Below are 17,381 nucleotides of genomic sequence, written 5' to 3'. Positions count from 1 at the left end.
ACTAAAACACACTTCATAAGTCCACCAAAACATGTAAAGACAGCACAAGCACCATATTTCCCCAGGGAGGGCTGCAGACTACCACGTGCCTCCTCCAATACATTTGGAGTCGCCAGGCGCTTCTTTTCACCTGACAGTGAGGAGTTTCGCCAGGGGGACATAATACATGGGAGGATCACGCTGTTCCTCCCAGTTCCTCCTCCCCCCTAAACAGGCGCCCCCGACCAACCAGAGGAGGCGCTAGTGCAGTGACCAGGACACATACCCACATCCGGCTTCCCCCCAAGCCAGAGATAACGCGGGGATTTGAACCGACGATCCCCGTGTTGGTAGGCAACAGAATAGACTGCTACACTACCCGCACACCCTCAATTCAACATATTAAATGTTTGTTTGACCATCTGGGCTCTGGCAGGGATTGTTTCTACACCACCATTTACAGCTCTTAACACAAAATGGTTGCTGTTGACACAAATATCCTTTATTTCCTAACCTTGCTAACAATTTTAAATCAGATGTGACCTCTTTACCCTGGGAAATAACTTTTCAGGTGGCTCGCAGTCAAACTCTCATACATTTTCAAAGGCGGCAAGAGTGTTGTTAAATGATGTGTGTGTGTGTGTGTGGGGGGGGGGGGGAGGGGGGGCGTCTTGTGCTGTTTAAAGTAGGAAATGCTTGTTCAGGCTACTCCTCATTCTCTCAGTCCCAGTTTGACCTACTTTCATGTAAAAATTAAATATGCTGACATTTAAAAGTACTCTTTGCATTTTAAACCATTGACATTAACAGACAGAGGGGGCGCCCAGGTAGCGCAGCGGTCTATTTCGTTGCCCACCAACACGGGGATCGGCGGTTCGAATCCCTCTGTTACCTCCGGCTGAGTCAGGCATCCCTACAGACACAATTGGCCATGTCTGTGGGTGGGAAGCCGGATGTGGGTATTTGACCTGGTCGCTGCGCTAGCGCCTCCTCTGATCGGTCGGGGCACCTGTTTAGGGGGCAGGAAGAACTGGGGGGAATAGCGTGATCCTCCAACGCGCTACGTCCCCCTGGTGAAACTCCTTGCTGTCAAGGGAAAAGACGCGGCTGGCGACTCCATATTTATCGGCGGAGGCATGTGGTAGTCTGCAGCCCTCCCCGGATTGACAGAGGGGGTGGAGTAGCGACCGGAATGGCTCGGAAGAGTGGGGTTATTGGCCAAAGTAAATTGGGGAGAAATAGGAGGATAAAATGTAAAAAAAAAAAAAAACCAAAAAACTTTGGCGGCACGATGGCGCAGTGGTTAGTGCGGTCACCTCACAGCAAGAAGGTCCTGGGTTTGAGCCCTGGGTTAGTCCAACCTTGGGGGTTGTCCCAGGTCGTCCTGTGTGTGGAGTTTTCATGTTCTCCCCGTGTCTGTGTGGGTTTCCTCCGGGGGCTCCGGTTTCCTCCCACAGTCCAAGACATGTAGGCCAGGTGACTCGGCCATACTAATTGCCCCTATGTATGAAGGTGTATGTGTGTGTGTGTGTGTGTGTGTGTGTGTGTGTGTGTGTGTGTGTGTGTGTGTGTATATCCGCCCTGTGATGGCCTGGTGGCCTGTCCAGGGTGTCTCCCCACCTGCCGCTCAATGACTGCTGGGATAGGCTCCTGCATCCCTGCGACCCTGAGAGCAGGATAAGCGGTTCGGATAATGGTTAAAAAACAGAAACATGTTGACTTGATAAAGCTGCTAGAGAACAAAGCTCATGAGTACACACAGTAAATATGAACTCGTGAAAAGGGTCCTCGGGCATTGTTAATAAAACTGAACATTTCTCTTGATTGCATCACACTGTAATGTAAAATCTCGATTTACACAGTTGTAGCTCAGGGAAGGAAACGTTTATGTTCACTGATGTCAACAGAAGTCAGCAGGTGGCAGGGCCTTTTCCTGTTTCCTATTTCCTGTCACAATAACCTGCCTGCTGCCATCAGACAATCAGTCTGTTGAGTCCTTTACATCCAAACTTAAAGCCCATCTTTCTGCCTTAACCTACTATTAGTTACCTTTAAGTTGAGTGCTTCACAACCTGTACTGCATGGCGGGTTGGTTACTGTCTCAATGAATTTACCAACCACTGTTCTGCTGACGAGATTACAGAATAGATTATAGAGTATAGATTATAGAGTATTGATTATTGCAAACTGTTCTCTTCTCTCGTGTCTTTTCTGTATCGCTGAATGATGTCTTCTCCTTTCTCTTCTTCTGTGTGAATGGTGTGAGTCTCCCCTGTGTGCACGTGCACGTGTAGTCAGTCAGTCCTCCTCCCAGGTCTCCATGGTGATGGTGGTCATCATCTGGACACTGCTTGGCATCCTCATCACATTTTCTTTTTATATATCTTATCAATCCATATAATTTTGTTATCCTGTTTCAATGTGGTATCCTTCTCTCACTCAGAAGTGTGACTAATGTGTTTGTTTTTTTGTTTTTGTCTCCATGGTGATGCTTGTCGCGTGGCTCGGGTCCTGGGCTGTTCCGGTGGCGTCTGGACACTGCTTGGCATCCTGCTCATCATATTCTTCATATGTTTTATAATTCCATTACAAGTGTGTTATCCTCTTTCAGTGTTGTATTGTGTAAATTGTGTAAACACAACATCCATTGCATGTTGTCCGTCTTGGGAGAGAGACCCTCCTCTGTTGGTCTCCCTGACGTTTCCTCCTGCTTTTTCTCCCTGTTAAAGGTTTTTTTTTTTTTAGGGAGTTGTTCCTGGTTGTTTCCCAACCCAGTCCTAAAGGAACCCATACCCTGCAGATTTTCATTGTAACCCTGCATAGGTAGCCCTGCTTGTACTTACTCAACCAATCATCTCACAGCACTTAATTATGCAAGGTGTGCACATAATTCATTGCTGATTGGTTGAATAACTACAAACAGGTACCTATTCAGGGCTGCAAAGAACATCTGCAGGATAGGGGTTCCTTGAGGACTGGGTTGGGAAACACTGCCTCATCCGATGCGAGGGTCTAAGGACAAGATGTTGTGTTGCTCTAAGGCCCCTGCGGCAAATTTATAACTTGTGATAACGGGCTATACAAATAAAATTGACTTGAAAAAACTGACTAGGAGTGTCCGGGTAGCATGGCGGTCTATTCCTTTACCTACCAACAGGGGCATCGCCGGTTCGAATCCCCATGTTACCTCCGGCTTGGTCGGGCGTTCCTACAGACACAATTGGCCGTGTCTGCGGGTGGGAAGCCGGATGTGGGTATGTGTCCTGGTCGCGGCACTAGTACCTCATCTGGTCGGTCGGGGCGCCTGTTCGGGGAGGGGGATTGGGGGGAATAGCGTCATCCTCCCACATGCTGCATCCCCCTGGTGAAACTCCTCACTGTCAGGTGAAAAGAAGCACGTGGTGACTCCACGTGTATCGGAGGAAGCATGTGGTGGTCTGCAGCCCTCCCTGGATCGGCAGAGGGGGTGGAGTAACGACCGGGATGGCTCAGAAGAGTGGGGTAATTGGTCGGATACAATTGTGGAGAAAGGGGGGGGGGGTTAAAAAAAACTGACTAGAACCGTCCTATTATAGAAACATAACATTTATGAATTCTGTGTCTGTTTTTTCCATTCTTTTTGTGGTTTCTAGTGTCACTTCCTGGATCCAAGTCAAATATCACTTAGCCTTGGAGTAAATGAATGAACCTGTTTCATACTTGTTTTTAATCATTAATCCTATGTATCAAGTGGCTATCAGTGATTTTAATTCTAAACTGTTTTTATAATACATGTCAAACTCGCTCTACACCCTGACAGCTATCAAGTAAATAGATGCAGTGAGAAATAAATCCGCCCCTTATCAGCCATTCAGGACAGCTCTTTGCACACTGCTGTCTCCATTGGTTCCTACTTGCTGTCAGTTAGTTTGTGCTCTTACGAGACTCTTAAGTAGAAGTGAGTGAGTAATTCTTCTGCAGTGTTTTCAGAATATAGCTAGCTCTTGCTAACTTCCACCCAGGATCGCTTACCGCCACGTTAATCAGACTTACAAAATGTGAACAACCCACTGAGTCAAACCCATTGTACCCAGATAGCAAAGAATCTTTGGCCCAAATATGGCCCACATCTGCAGTTACCTTACGGCCCACATTTGGCCTTGAATGACAGCGTTGAGTCAGGGTGTGTGGCTGCCTCAACTCAGCCACGGGTCCACCTTATATGGCCTACATCTGGATTTCTCTTATGGTCCGCATTTGGGCCATGTCTGGCCCACACAACACTTGCTGTAACCCAAGTCAGGCCCGGCTCATGACTTTTGAGCCTCTTCTGGCCCACACAGCATGTGTCTTAACTAAATCTGGGCCACATCTGGCCCACACAGTATGTGCTGTAAGCCTGGTTCATTACATTTTGGCCATGTCTGGCCCATGCAACGCTTGCCGGCTTATGACATTTGGGCGACGTCTGGCCCACACAACAGCTGCCGTGCCGTAACTGAGCTGTAAGTACCAAAAGTGCCCCAGATTAGGCCCAAATGTGTCTGCTAGCTGGGATACATTCCAACATACAAGACATGGAAAATAAAACTGATTCTGATTGCACAAAGTACTCGACAGTGGCTCGGAGGTAGAACAAATCATCTGGAAACTGGAGGGATGATGGTTCGAGCTTTGGCTCCTCCTTGCAAAAATGTCGAGATGTCCCTGAACAAGACACCTCACTCCATGCTGCTCCCGGTGAGCTAGTTGTAACCTTGCACGGCCAACACCGCCGCCGGCGTATGAGTGTGGGTGAATGTGAGGCATTCAGTGATTGTAAAGTGCTTTGAGTCGCTGCTGCAGCTAAAAAAGCACTATATAAATGCAATCCATTTACCATTTACTCCAAAGTTTTTAGGCATAGTAAACTAAAGGCTTCAGATAACTATGCACCAGTTTCAGACTTTACACAACTAACAGCTACAGTAAGTCATGAAAATAACAGCTAAGAGCATTTTGCTGAAGCAAAACACGGGTATATATTACTGAGGCAAAACCTTAAGTCCATCCATCTATTATCCAAACCGCTTATCCTACTCTCAGGGTCTCGGGGATGCTGGAACCTATCCCAGCAGTCATTGGGCGGCAGGCAGGGAGACACCCTGGATAGGCTGCCAGGCCATCACAGGGCCTCACGTCCTCAAAACCTCAAGTCACGCCAGTTAAATTTGAATTTGGAGCTAAAATCTGCTTATACAAGTTTGCTGTTTGGACACGTTAACGGACTCAACTTTCCTCTCATCCTCTGAAATGCTGTCACCGATGTTGGGCTGGTGGAGAGATTACCGAGCCACCGGCTGTAAACCTGGGTGCCAAGGCACCCTGGTGTGCTGCAGCCATTCTGTTCATTTTAAGCCTGGGCAAAGAGAAGGGCTGGAGGTATTGGCAGCATATGGGCCACTAATGTCCATCCATCACAACCTGCACCATGTGGCAGTGAAGCCACATCTTTGGGTGGCAGTCTCCCCAGCCTCCTGCCAGGTTTTCAAAAAAATGCCCATAATGGCAGTAATTTACAGTTGTTTTTTTTGTTGGTCATATTTTTAAGCTACAACTCAGTTAAAGCAAAGATGACATGCTAGCTTTGAATCTGACATAAATAGCGAATTAATATTTTAATTTGAATAATTTAAATTGATCTATAAATTCACAAAGTAATAAAATAAATTGTTCGAGTCAGCCCGTCCAAATGATTGACTTATAACTGTAGCTCAGTAGCGTTGCATTCAAAGGGCTTAACACATGCACAATATCACGACTAGTTTACGCTGTTGTGCCAAAGGAAATTTATTCTCTTTGCAGTGATAAAGGTGCTCTGAAGACATTCTCAGTACAAAAAGGCGCCGTGGTTAAAATACTTTTGAAGCTTAGGATGCAGTGTTTATCAGTCACCTTGTGTGTGTGTGTGTGTGTTTGTGTGTGTGTGTGCGTGCATGCTTGTCTGTTTGTGTGGGCATTTGTCCGTCCACGTGTGCAGATGCATGCAAATTTGTGCGTATTTTTATGGCCACGTATGTGCAAGTACATGTTGTTGCTAATGTGCAGATGAATCTGTGCATGTACTGTTTGTGTGCAGACCAGTGCGTGTGATCACATCTCAGCATGTGTGTGTATGTGATTGCAGCCTAGCAGCACACTGCCCAAAGGGGCTCAGAGCGTCTCCAGCTTCTGAATCATATCCCTGAGCAGTAGAGAAAAACACACAGCTTCTCATCTCCCCCTGAAAGAGTTGTTGGCTCAGGCTCACAGGAGACGGGGAACGCTGCGATTCAGACTTTAAAATTTCTCTTCAGCTCTCTATACAAACGGCTTAAGGATACAGGTGCAGCCATCCTCACAGACATAATGTAGGTGATGCATCTATTGTGTGTATATGCTGGAGTAAATGTATGCTTCGAAAACTCAACATGTACACGGTGAGAGCGAAACTTACGTCGCTCAGACATCTGGATGCACACCATTCCTTGTGCCCTTCGGACAATGAATGAAAGCGAAATTTGGACTTCATTCTCTTCCGGGGGAATTTTTTTTCTTCCATAATACATTTTCCCGGGGTAAATAAAACAAGTTTAAGTATCCTTGATACATATGTCATTTATGTACAAAATAAACAATTTCGGGCCTAATGCTGACCCCTGTGGGACTCCACAAGTAATATCCATGAATGCTGATTTATAGTCACCTATTTATACAAATTGTTGCCTGTTGCCCTCTGTTACCATACCTTTCCATTTTATTGAGTAATATTTCATGATTAATGGTATCAAAAGACCTGTGATGGCCTGGCGGCCTGTCCAGGGTGTCTTCCCACCTGCCACCCAATGACTGCTGGGATAAGCTCCAGCATCCCCGCGACCCTGAGAGCAGGATAAGCGGTTTGGATAATGGATGGATGGACATTTTCCCAGAATATTAGTGCCATCATGTCACTGCACTACAGTACTGCAAACCCCACTCAGTTCATAGTCTTGCTTTTCTTTTTAACACACAATTGCACAAATTGCACTGTTTTTGAATTTAACATGATACTTTTTTTTGTGGATTTTCCCCCTTTTTCTCCCCAATTGTACTTGGCCAATCACCCCGCTCTACGAGCCATCGCGGTTGCTGCTCCACCTCTGCTGATCCGAGGAGGGCTGCAGACTACCACATGCCTCCTCCAATACATGTGGAGTTGCCAGCCGCTTCTTTTCACCTGACAGTGCGGCGTTTCGCCAGGGGGACGTAGCGCATGGGAGGATCACGCTATTGCCCCTCCAGTTCCTCCCGAACAGGCACCCCAACCGACCAGTGGAGGCGCTAGTGCAGCGACCAGGACACATACCCACATCCGGCTTCCCACCCACAGACACAGCCAATTGTGTCTATAGGGATGTCCGACTAAACCACAGGTAACACGGGGATTCAAACCGGCAATCCCCGTGTTGGTAGGCAACAGAATAGACTTCCACGCCACCCAGATGCCCCCTTAACATGATACTTTATGGATGTCAATGGAGATATCCTCTTTCCAAAAGGCTTCCTCTTCAGTGAAATCAGAGAGCACAACTATTGACTCAACAATGTCCAAAGACAGAGAGAATTACTGCCTTGTCTAAGTAAAGTTCAGTAGAGAGCCACTAGTTCATATTTCTTTGGTACTGTATAATTGCCATAGTATCTCCTTTATACATAGAGAGTATTTTATTGTACTTCAGTAAACTTGTCATATAAGTGCCTACATAGGTTTCGAGTTTCCTCTGCAGACCCGTGTCTCATCTTTTTGGCCCTTATTATCAACATCGTCTGGTTGGCACTCACACTGATTTCTGTACAAATAGACAGTCTATTGCATTAGCAGTCTTTAATTTTACAGAAAGAAGACCACGTGTGTGATGTATAATAGTCATGGTTTACAAAGTCAAGGCACGAAGCTGTCTGGTCTGAAGATATTCTCTCATTCATTCAACTGCATGGGCAAACCCGCTGATCTGAGTACGGTGTTATTGCTTTAGTGCATTGAAAACCACAAACGCCTATTTTAAAAACCTTCTATTCTTTCACACACACACACACACACACACACACACACACACACACACACACACACACACACACACACACACACACACACACACACACACACACACACAGTAAATAAAATTGAAATAATTGAAAGGAAAACATTAAAAGCCGGAAACCAAAGTTCCACTGAATCACGCATACCGGGACTAGATTAAGGATCAAACCATGGCACAATCACATGTAATTTTGCTCATGATGTCCACTCTGCAGCCGGGCTTGGAAATGATAAGTCGAGCTGAAATAAGCGCAAGACCCTCAAGGCAGAAAGAAACACGGATGGGAGTCACAGTGCTGCTAATTGGGAGGGTAGAAGCAATCGAACAGCAATGAACCACTGCAGGTTTCCTTTTTCTCCTCTGGCCTGGCTGACAGCACTGAGGATTTCTGGCCAAACTAGCAGCCTGTACTTAAGCCGACCCCAATACTGTCATGGAGCACGAGTGAATTAATTCAATAATTAAATTACGCATTAATTTTTTATCTAATTTTTTTTTTTTGCAAGTTTAACCCATGTTTGCTTTGGTTGTCTCCAAAGTGCACAAAACAGTTTGTCAGGTGAAATGGAGAACTGAATTGCACGTAGGAATGTTCTGGTGAAATGATGGAACTGCTGATCTGTCCTGGCTGTCTACCTGCTTTCTGCTCAAAGGATGCCCGTGACATGTTCCAGTTACCTTGTAAAGGGGTAAGCGGGTAAAAAAAAAAAAAAAAGACGGATAGATGGATCTCACCCACACATATGGGGAAAAAAATTACATCGACATTTGAAGTCATAAAAAAAAAGCCTCCCCATCCTGCAACGATCCCTGCTCATACCCACAACTGTCACTGCCATGCAAGTCCTCCTGCAGACAAGGCAGACAGAGCAGCACACACAAAAAGTCCAACCTTTCAAATTATTACCGATGTGCTCCACGTTTTGTTGAAAGCTGGGACAATATTTGAGGTGTTTGACTACCTCAGTGTGACAGCAGTGACAGAATTAGAATTCAAATGACTTTTGCGACAAAGCAACTTTGCATTTTGTTTCCAGATACAGTGCATCCGGAAAGTATTCACACCCCTTCACTTTCCACACATTTTGTTATGTTACAGCCTTATTCCAAAATGGATTAAATTCCTTTTTTTTCTCATCAATCTACATACAATACCCCATAATGACAAAGCGAAAACGGTTTTGTAGAAATTTTTGCAAATTTATTAAAAATAAAGAACTGAAATATTGCATGTACATAAGTATTCACACCCTTTACTCATCACTTGGTTGAGGCACCCTTGGCAGCAATTACAGCCTCAAGTGTTCTTGGGTATGAAGCTACAAGCTTGGCGCACCTATATTTGGGTATTTCTCCCATTCTTCTCTGCAGATCCTCTCGAGCTCTGTAAGGTTAGATGAGGAGCGTCGCTGAACAGCTACTTTCAGGTCTTTCCAGAGATGTTCAATGGGGTTCAAGTCTGGGTTCTGGCTGGGCCACTCAAGGACATTCACAGACTTGTCCCAAAGCCACTCCTTCGTTGTCTTGGCTGTGTGCTTAGGGTTGTTGTCGTGTTGAAAGGTAAACCTTCGCCCCAGTCTGAGGTTCTGAGTGCTCTGGAGAAGGTTTTCATCAAGGATCTCTCTGTACTTTGCTCCACTCATCTTTCCCTCGATCCTGACTAGTCTCCCAGTTCCTGCCACTGAAAAACATCCCCAAGGCATGATGCTGCCACCACCACGCTTCACTGTAGGGATCGTATTAGCAAGGTGATGAGAGGTGCCTGGTTTCCTCCAGATGTGACGTTTGGCATTCAGGCCAAAGAGTTCAACCTTGGTTTCATCAGACCAGAGAATCTTGTTTCTCATGGTCTGAGAGTCCTTTAGGTATTTTCTGGCAAACTCCAAGCGGGCTGTCATGTGCCTTTTACTGAGCAGAGGCTTCCGTCTGGCCACGCTACCATAAAGGCCTGATTGGTGGAGTGCTGCAGAGATGGTTGTCCTTCTGGAAGGTTCTCCCATCTCCACAGAGGAATGCTGGAGCTCTATCAGAGTGACCATCGGGTTCTTGGTCACCTCCCTGACCAAGGCCCTTCTCCCCCAATTGTTCAGTTTGGCTTGGCGGCCAGCTCTAGGAAAAGTCCTGGTGGATCCAAACTTCTTCCATTTACGAATGATGGAGACCACTGTGCTCTTCGGGACCTTCAAAGCTGTAGAAAATTTTTTTGTACCCTACCCCAGATCTGTGCCTCGATACAATCCTGTCTCGGAGGTCCACAGACAATTCCTTTGACTTCATGGCTTGGTTTCTGCTCTGACATGCACTGTCAACAGTGGGACCTTATATAGACAGGTGTGTGCCTTTCCAAATCATGTCCAATCAATTGAATTTACTACAGATGGACTCCAATCAAGATGTAGAAACATCTCAAGGATGATCAGTGGAAACAGGATGAACTTGAGCTCAATTTTGAGTGTCATAGCAAAGGGTGTGAATACTTATGTACATGCAATATTTCAGTTCTTTATTTTTAATAAATTTGCAAAAAATTCTACTAAACCTTTTTCGCTTTGTCATTATGGGGTATTGTACGTAGATTGATGAGAAAAAAAAGGAATTCAATCAATTTTGGAATAAGGCTGTAACATAACAAAATGTTGGGAAAGTGAAGGGGTGTGAATACTTTCCAGATGCATTGTATATTCGCTGTGCTGACATCCCTATCAAACCCACTGGTGAAATCCCTATCAAACCCACTTGTGAAATCCTTATCAAACCCACTGGGGAAATCCCTATCAAACCAACTGGTGAAATCCATATCAAACCCACTGGTGAAATCCTTATCAAACCCACTGGGGAAATCCCAATCAAACCCACTGGTGAAATCCCTATCAAACCCATTGGTGAAATCCCTATCAAACCCACTGGTGACATCCCTATCAAACCCACTGGTGAAATCCCTATCAAACCCACTGGTGAAATCCCTTTCAAACCCACTGGTGACATCCCTATCAAACCCACTGGTGAAATCCCTATCAAACTCACCGGTGATGGCACACTAAAGGGCTCGTGATGAATTTAGCCAAAGTGATGAGCAAAACACGCTGCACATTTTACTGATTAAAACTAATTGGCCGTGTTAGAAATAAACTTCAAATTGAACTCCACTTTGGTGATAAAACATGAGTCCAGGTCCTGAGCACTATATTATTCACGTTGTAATCTGACTAATGCGACATAGAAACAAAGAGGGGAAGTTCATTTAACCAAGGAGTATTTTTTGTTGTGTTTTTATTGTTTTAATGCACTGTCAAGCGCTTTGAGATTATCTCTGACTATGAAAGGTGCTATACAAATAACATTTATTATTTATCATTATTATTATTATATAATCTGCATGAGTGAGGGTGAGAGCGAGCGAGAGAGATATACTGATGCAAAGACATTAACCGGTGACAGCAGAAGTAAGACTAGAGCCATAACAGTGGACAAACTAGCCATGTTCAGTACTGAATCATCTTTGACGTCCGAGAGAGACAGACAGACAGTCAGAGAGACAGACAGACAGACACAGAAAGAGAGCAAGAGAGACAGAGAGAGAGAGAGCGACAGACAGACAGACAGACAGACATACAGACAGCAGACAGACAGACACGGTCAGACAGACAGACACAGACAGACAGAGCGAGCGAGAGAGTTGCATGTCCAACAGGTAACCTCCCTGCTCCTCCTGTGTCTTATCTATCATATATTTATCATCTGCACAGTAAACATATCTTGTCTACTGTGTGTGTGTGTGGTTCGTGTGTGTGTGTGTGTGTGGGGGGGGGTTAGACAGCGCCTCCTGGCATCGTCCAAATTCCCTCTGGTGTTGTGAGGGCACAAGCCCTCTCAATCCCTTTCCCCTCTTCCTCTTTAAGCCAGCATCTGCTGAGGCTTGACCCTTCACCTCTACACCCCATAACCCCCCCCACCAGCCATTGCTTTCCCGCAGACCAGCCCTCTCCCAAGCTTGCCATCTGCCACCACGTTGGACAAGACCCCTCCCCCCAACATCCCAGACGAACACAGGCATGCACAAAAACTCTCTCTAACGCGCACACACACACACTGTGTACCCCTGAAAAATAGCCAGCCTGCATTTTTAATGAGAAGCACCCCATTGACAAAGCAGCTTGCAGGGGTAAAAAGGCTTCAGGGCAGGACCCAACCAGCTACACAGCCAATGAACCCCCCCCCCCCAAGCCGGGATAGAGAGGAGGAGACAGGGAGGAGGAGGAGGAGGAGAGAAGCAGAGAAAAGGAGACCAACACACTCTAATTACTCCTCGGTGGCACTTGGGCGGAGGGGTGGAAGAGCGAATTACAATTTAAAGCAGCCCTTTATTTAACAAACAAACTTTCACAACCGGCAAAAACACCCTTTTTTCTTACAGTCCTAACAAAGTCACTCCTTCACAAGTTACATGTCCAAAAAAACTACAAAAAAGAGAGTCCATCTTCCATCACACAACCCCAGACTAAGTCAGCGTCAGAGAACAAGAGGAAGCAAAGGGACGGGCAAGGATGACAAATGGAGAAGAGGGAAAAAACCCCGCACTGATTGGAGATGAAACATCTCCCTGTGGCCTTCTTTCTTTCTCTCCCTCTCCCTCTCTGCTTGTTGCGCAGCTAACCTCACCCACACACCCACCCCACACACACACCCCACCCACACACCCCGCGGTCGTCTCATTGTGATCGTTCGTTACCCCTCAGTTATCCTGAGTGAATAATGATATTTCCTCTTCCAGAGACAGCTAGAGAGAGAGCAAGAAAGAGAGAGGGAGAGAGAGCAAGCAAGAGAGAGAGAGCAAGCGAACGAGCGAGAGAGAGAGACAGCAAGAGAGAGTGAGCGTGAGAGCAAAAGAGAGAGAGAGAAAGCGAGCGAGAAAGAGAGAGCAAGCAAGAGAGCAAAAGAGAGAGCGAGCGAGAGCGAGCAAGTGACAGAGAGAGAGGGGCAGAGCAAGAGAGAGAGAGTGTGAGTGAGAGAGTGAGAAACAGAGCGAGTGAGAGAAAGAGAGACAGAGCGAGAGAGAGAGGGACAGAGCGAGAGAGAGAGGAACGGAGAGAGAGAGGGACAGGGAGAGAGAGAGAGAGAGAGAGAGCGTGAGAGAGAGAGGGACAGAGTGAGAGGGAGAGAGAGCGGGACAGAGTGAAAGAGAGAGCGAGAGTGATAGAGAGTGGGCCCGGGGCCATGCAAGCATCCCCCAGCCGCTGCCTGCCGGGGTAAAATCAACAGAGTAGTGAGGAGAGCAGTCTGCCTCTTCCTCCCCCCTGTATCCCACCTCCCCCGCCTGCTGTTGTTCTGTTACACTGCATTGTGCTTTACTCATTATTTACAATCCACATTGCCCTGCCACACACACACACACACACACACACACACACACACACACACAACTCAGAGAGAGGCAGAGGTGAGAGAGGAGAGGAACTGGGAGCCAAATTAGCCACGTTGTGTCTGCAACGTGAGCCACTCCCGTCTTGCTCTCAGGCGGCACGATGGCCAGCATCATCATCACTGTCAGCCGGGAAGAGGCCAGCAGTGGAGGAGCGGGCTGGCTTGAGGAGAGCTCCTCCGTCTCGCGGCCGCTAAAGCTGAAGAGACAGCTTCCACTATTTCTGGCTATTTCGAAGCGCTGCTCACTTCACCACAGCCAGACAAATAACAGTATATGATTTATCTGGCTTTGGCCTTATTTTATTTATTTTTTTCTATCCTATCCCACGTGCCTTACAATAACTGAATAGAAACGAGTCAATTTTACGTGCTTGGCTGCGATTGATTGGCAGTAAATTTAGGAAGTGCAGTTACTTAGCCGGCTCACTGAATTGGGTTTTAAATGCAACAAAGGCATATTTGGTCATACGCGCATAATTAAAGGTGCTTTTTTTTTTAACCTTGCAATCTTATAAAATCCTCCCTTACCAAGCCAGATGTCAGCCAAGCCATCACGGCGGTGGTTGTAATAGAAGCCATTAAAGGCACATTATCTGGTTCACTGTGTCTCTCGCCTGCTCGCGTCGACGCAGGAAGAAATGGGCCGTCCTAATCCTCATCAACACCGCTAATTTCACACAAGGGAGAGTCAACTGTGGGTGTTAAAACCATTCAAAGGTCACCCAAGCAAACGACATTTTTCTCTTACATGTACCTGCGAGTGTGTGACTTGTCTGCCTGTGCATATGTGTGTGTGTGTGTCTGTGTGTGCATGTGTGTGCATGTGTGAGTGTGCGTGTGTGTGTGTGTGGCTGGTTCCGCAGCCGTGCACATGTATTATAACGCGTGCATAATGTCCGAAAGTGCTGTTGCAAAAACCGGCACCTGCTCTTCAGCCGGTGGCGCCGCCGTGTAACGCTCGACACGGACGTGCCGGGCTGGGCGATGCTTGGTCAGATGGGCTAAAGTTGTCAAAGCCGAGAGGTTTAGTACTGAGCATGCAGACTGGAGAGGAGGCAGGATAAAAAAAAGAGGGAGAAAACTGACTAGGAGTGCTGAGGCGCACAGACATTTATCTTAGTAGGGCTAAATCCCAACAGCCCCACCTGACTCCAAGACGACCAGCCGGCAGCTAACCTTTGAAATAGTGGAAGCGGGCAGCATGCAAGCCCGTTGACAGCACGCGGTCAGCTGTTGTGCGACGGGGGGGGGGGGGCATAACAGGTAGGGTATTAGAGGCTCAAAAGACGCTACCGCAGTACAGTAGTTACCAGAAGCTTGCACTTGTCACACCAGCTGTTTGATAGCGTGTCACACGTGGCCCCCCGTGCGCATGCATGCGTAAGCCGATACGCAACACGGATGTGTGATTAACAGGTTAAAAGATCAAAAGGAAGCGGATTCAGGTAAGATAATTTCAAACTGGCAACTTTCAAAAATGTTTTTTATATTTAACAAGGGCCAGCAGATATTGCAAAAGCAGAGGACTTACTCGGTCACCCTCCTGCGGGCAGTGATGCTGGCCACGATGACACTCTCAGGTCTGGGGGTGGCCACGGCCTTGAAGGTCCCCTTCCAAAACTTTTCGAACAGCCGCTTCTCCTCCCGCTGCAGGAAGCCGGCTGTGTTGCTCTGACCCCCTAGAGAGGGAGAGGCTCCGCAAGGAGCTAGGTGAAGGGAGCAAGTGGGCTGCATCTTCAGTCCAGATGGTCCGGAGTGTAGAACAGCTCACAGGATGGCGTCGATCCACACACACATGGACGTTCTGCGTTTGTGTTGGTATGGGAGCAGGTCCTGCTCAGGAGCTGTCCTAAGTTCTGAATCAGAGCACGCTGATTGGAGCGATGCTTTTTCTACAGCAGGTCTCTCTCTCACTCTCTTTCTCTTTCTCTAGCACAGCAGGTCAACGTGTCAGCGGCACTCCTCTTTACTCCCCTGTGAGAGTGTGGGGAGTGGGACAAAGGCTGCCCCCTTCCAGCTGGAGACCGGGCAATGTTCTCCTGGATGAGTGGGGCGATTTGGGGGGGGGGGGGTGAGAGGGAATCCTCGTTCTCTCCACCCTCTCCCGTCACATCTGCCGCTTGGAAATGAGTACAAAATTTGGAGTGCTCCTTCTTTCTTCCCGGCCGTTCCGTCCTCTCCGCCTCTCCCCTCCTCCCTCCTGTTGTCTCCGCGGGCTCAGCCAGAGTTGGGCACCTCTCGGTGGAGACGGCGCATCTCTGAGTCCTGCCGGTTTTGCGGACGAGGGGTGACTGACCAAGTGTGCTCTGTTGTGACGGGAGGGCACTGATCAGCGAGCTGTGGCTGGGGTGCGAACGTGTGCCAAAGCAAGGCTGTTGTGTTTGGTTGTATTGTACTGTGTGTGTGTGTGTGTCTCGAACAGCAGGCGTGAATGTGTGCGCTGGAGAGTGTGTGCGTGAGTGAGGAGCTCAACTGACAGTGGTGTGTTTTCGCTCTCTCAGCCTGTGACGTCACAGCTGGGGGCTGGACAGAGAGGATACCTTCTAGCCACACATACACATACACATACACACACACACACACACACACACACACACACACACACACACACACACACTGTCTCTTACTCTTTCTGCCTTTGTCTCTTTTTCCTCCTACTTCCTGCTCATACCTGCTAATTTTTCTTTCTTTCTGTCAGCACCATCTTGCCCAAAATGTCCGCCCAGCATTGCACCGTCGCCACGACTCCGTGTCAATTTACTGCTGCATCCTTACTGTGTGGCACGCCGCTCATGTGTACATTGCACGGTCCATAACATACCTCATGCCGTCTCCTCCTGCTACGTTTCTTCCCGTCCTCCATCCCTCTCTATTCTGTTGTCTTGTTCGCTGTATGCCAGCATGTATTGTAAAATTTTGTAAGTTGTCAACAAGTGACCGCAAATCGCTGAATACTGAGCAGATTCTCTCTTTCTTCCGTTCCTTCCCTCCGCATTTTCTCTCTGTCTCCGTTGTGTTCCCCCCCCCCCCCCCCACACATCCTCCCCCACTGTCTTGTGTCTCGGACAAAAGGCCCAGTAAATCAGCATAACAAAAGGCCTGGCTCTGTGAGCATCAGCCGGAGCATGCGGCCGACACAACACCCCCCCCCAGCTTTGAGAGTTCCCCATGCTGTTAACTGGCAAACTCTCCTCCACCTCTCCACAGCATAACACGAAGCCTCCCTCTCCCCACCGCCCTCTCCCTCCCTCTCCCTTTCAGCCGTCTGCCTCTCATGGTGCACTCCATCTGTCGCCCGACACTGCTGTAACGCCGAAAACTTGACTTGGAATTCTTGGGTGAGATTACTGACACAGGCCTGGCCACTAAGAGCTGAGACCCTATATAGATTAAGACATACTATGTAGCACAAGGCAAGAGGAAAGGATCGAACGTTGCCATTTCTGAAGGTCACTTGAAAAGAAAAAAAAACATAGACTACATGGCCAAAAGTATGTGGACACCAGAACATCACACCCATAGTATGTGCTTGTTGAACATCCATCCTTCCATCCATTATCCAAACCACTTATCCTGCTCTCAGGGTCGCGGGGATGCGGCGAGACGTTTCCACTTCACAATAACAGACTTACAGTTGACCGGGGCTGATCTAGCAGGGCAGAAATTTGACATACTGACTTGTTGAAAAGGTGGCATCCTATGACAGAGACGCGTTGAAAGTCACTGAGCTCTTCCTTATGACCCATTCTCCTGCCAATGTTTGTCTATGGAGACTGCATGGCTGTATCTTTGATTTCAGAAGGGGGTGTCCACATTTTGGCCATATATGCTATAAATGTATATACATATCAGGTGATACATTAGCCACATCTACATGCATGATATTTCCTCATTTTGAGT

The 17,381-nt window shown here is 47.4% G+C and overlaps 1 protein-coding gene across 1 annotated transcript in view; it reads right to left on the bottom strand.

The window, feature by feature from the left end:
- The window catches only part of srrm4 (serine/arginine repetitive matrix 4), a 279,300-nt gene that overhangs the window by 98,777 nt on the left and 163,142 nt on the right, over positions 1-17,381 (bottom strand). Inside the window, exon 2 of the mRNA XM_056278898.1 lies at positions 15,013-15,215. Within this exon, the coding sequence (XP_056134873.1) occupies positions 15,013-15,215 (203 nt within the window). The remainder of the gene's footprint in view (positions 1-15,012; positions 15,216-17,381) is intronic.

Source organism: Lampris incognitus, chromosome 1, assembly GCF_029633865.1.
Source record: "Lampris incognitus isolate fLamInc1 chromosome 1, fLamInc1.hap2, whole genome shotgun sequence".
NCBI lineage: Eukaryota > Metazoa > Chordata > Actinopteri > Lampriformes > Lampridae > Lampris > Lampris incognitus.
This window is presented reverse-complemented; position numbering and strand designations above follow the sequence as displayed.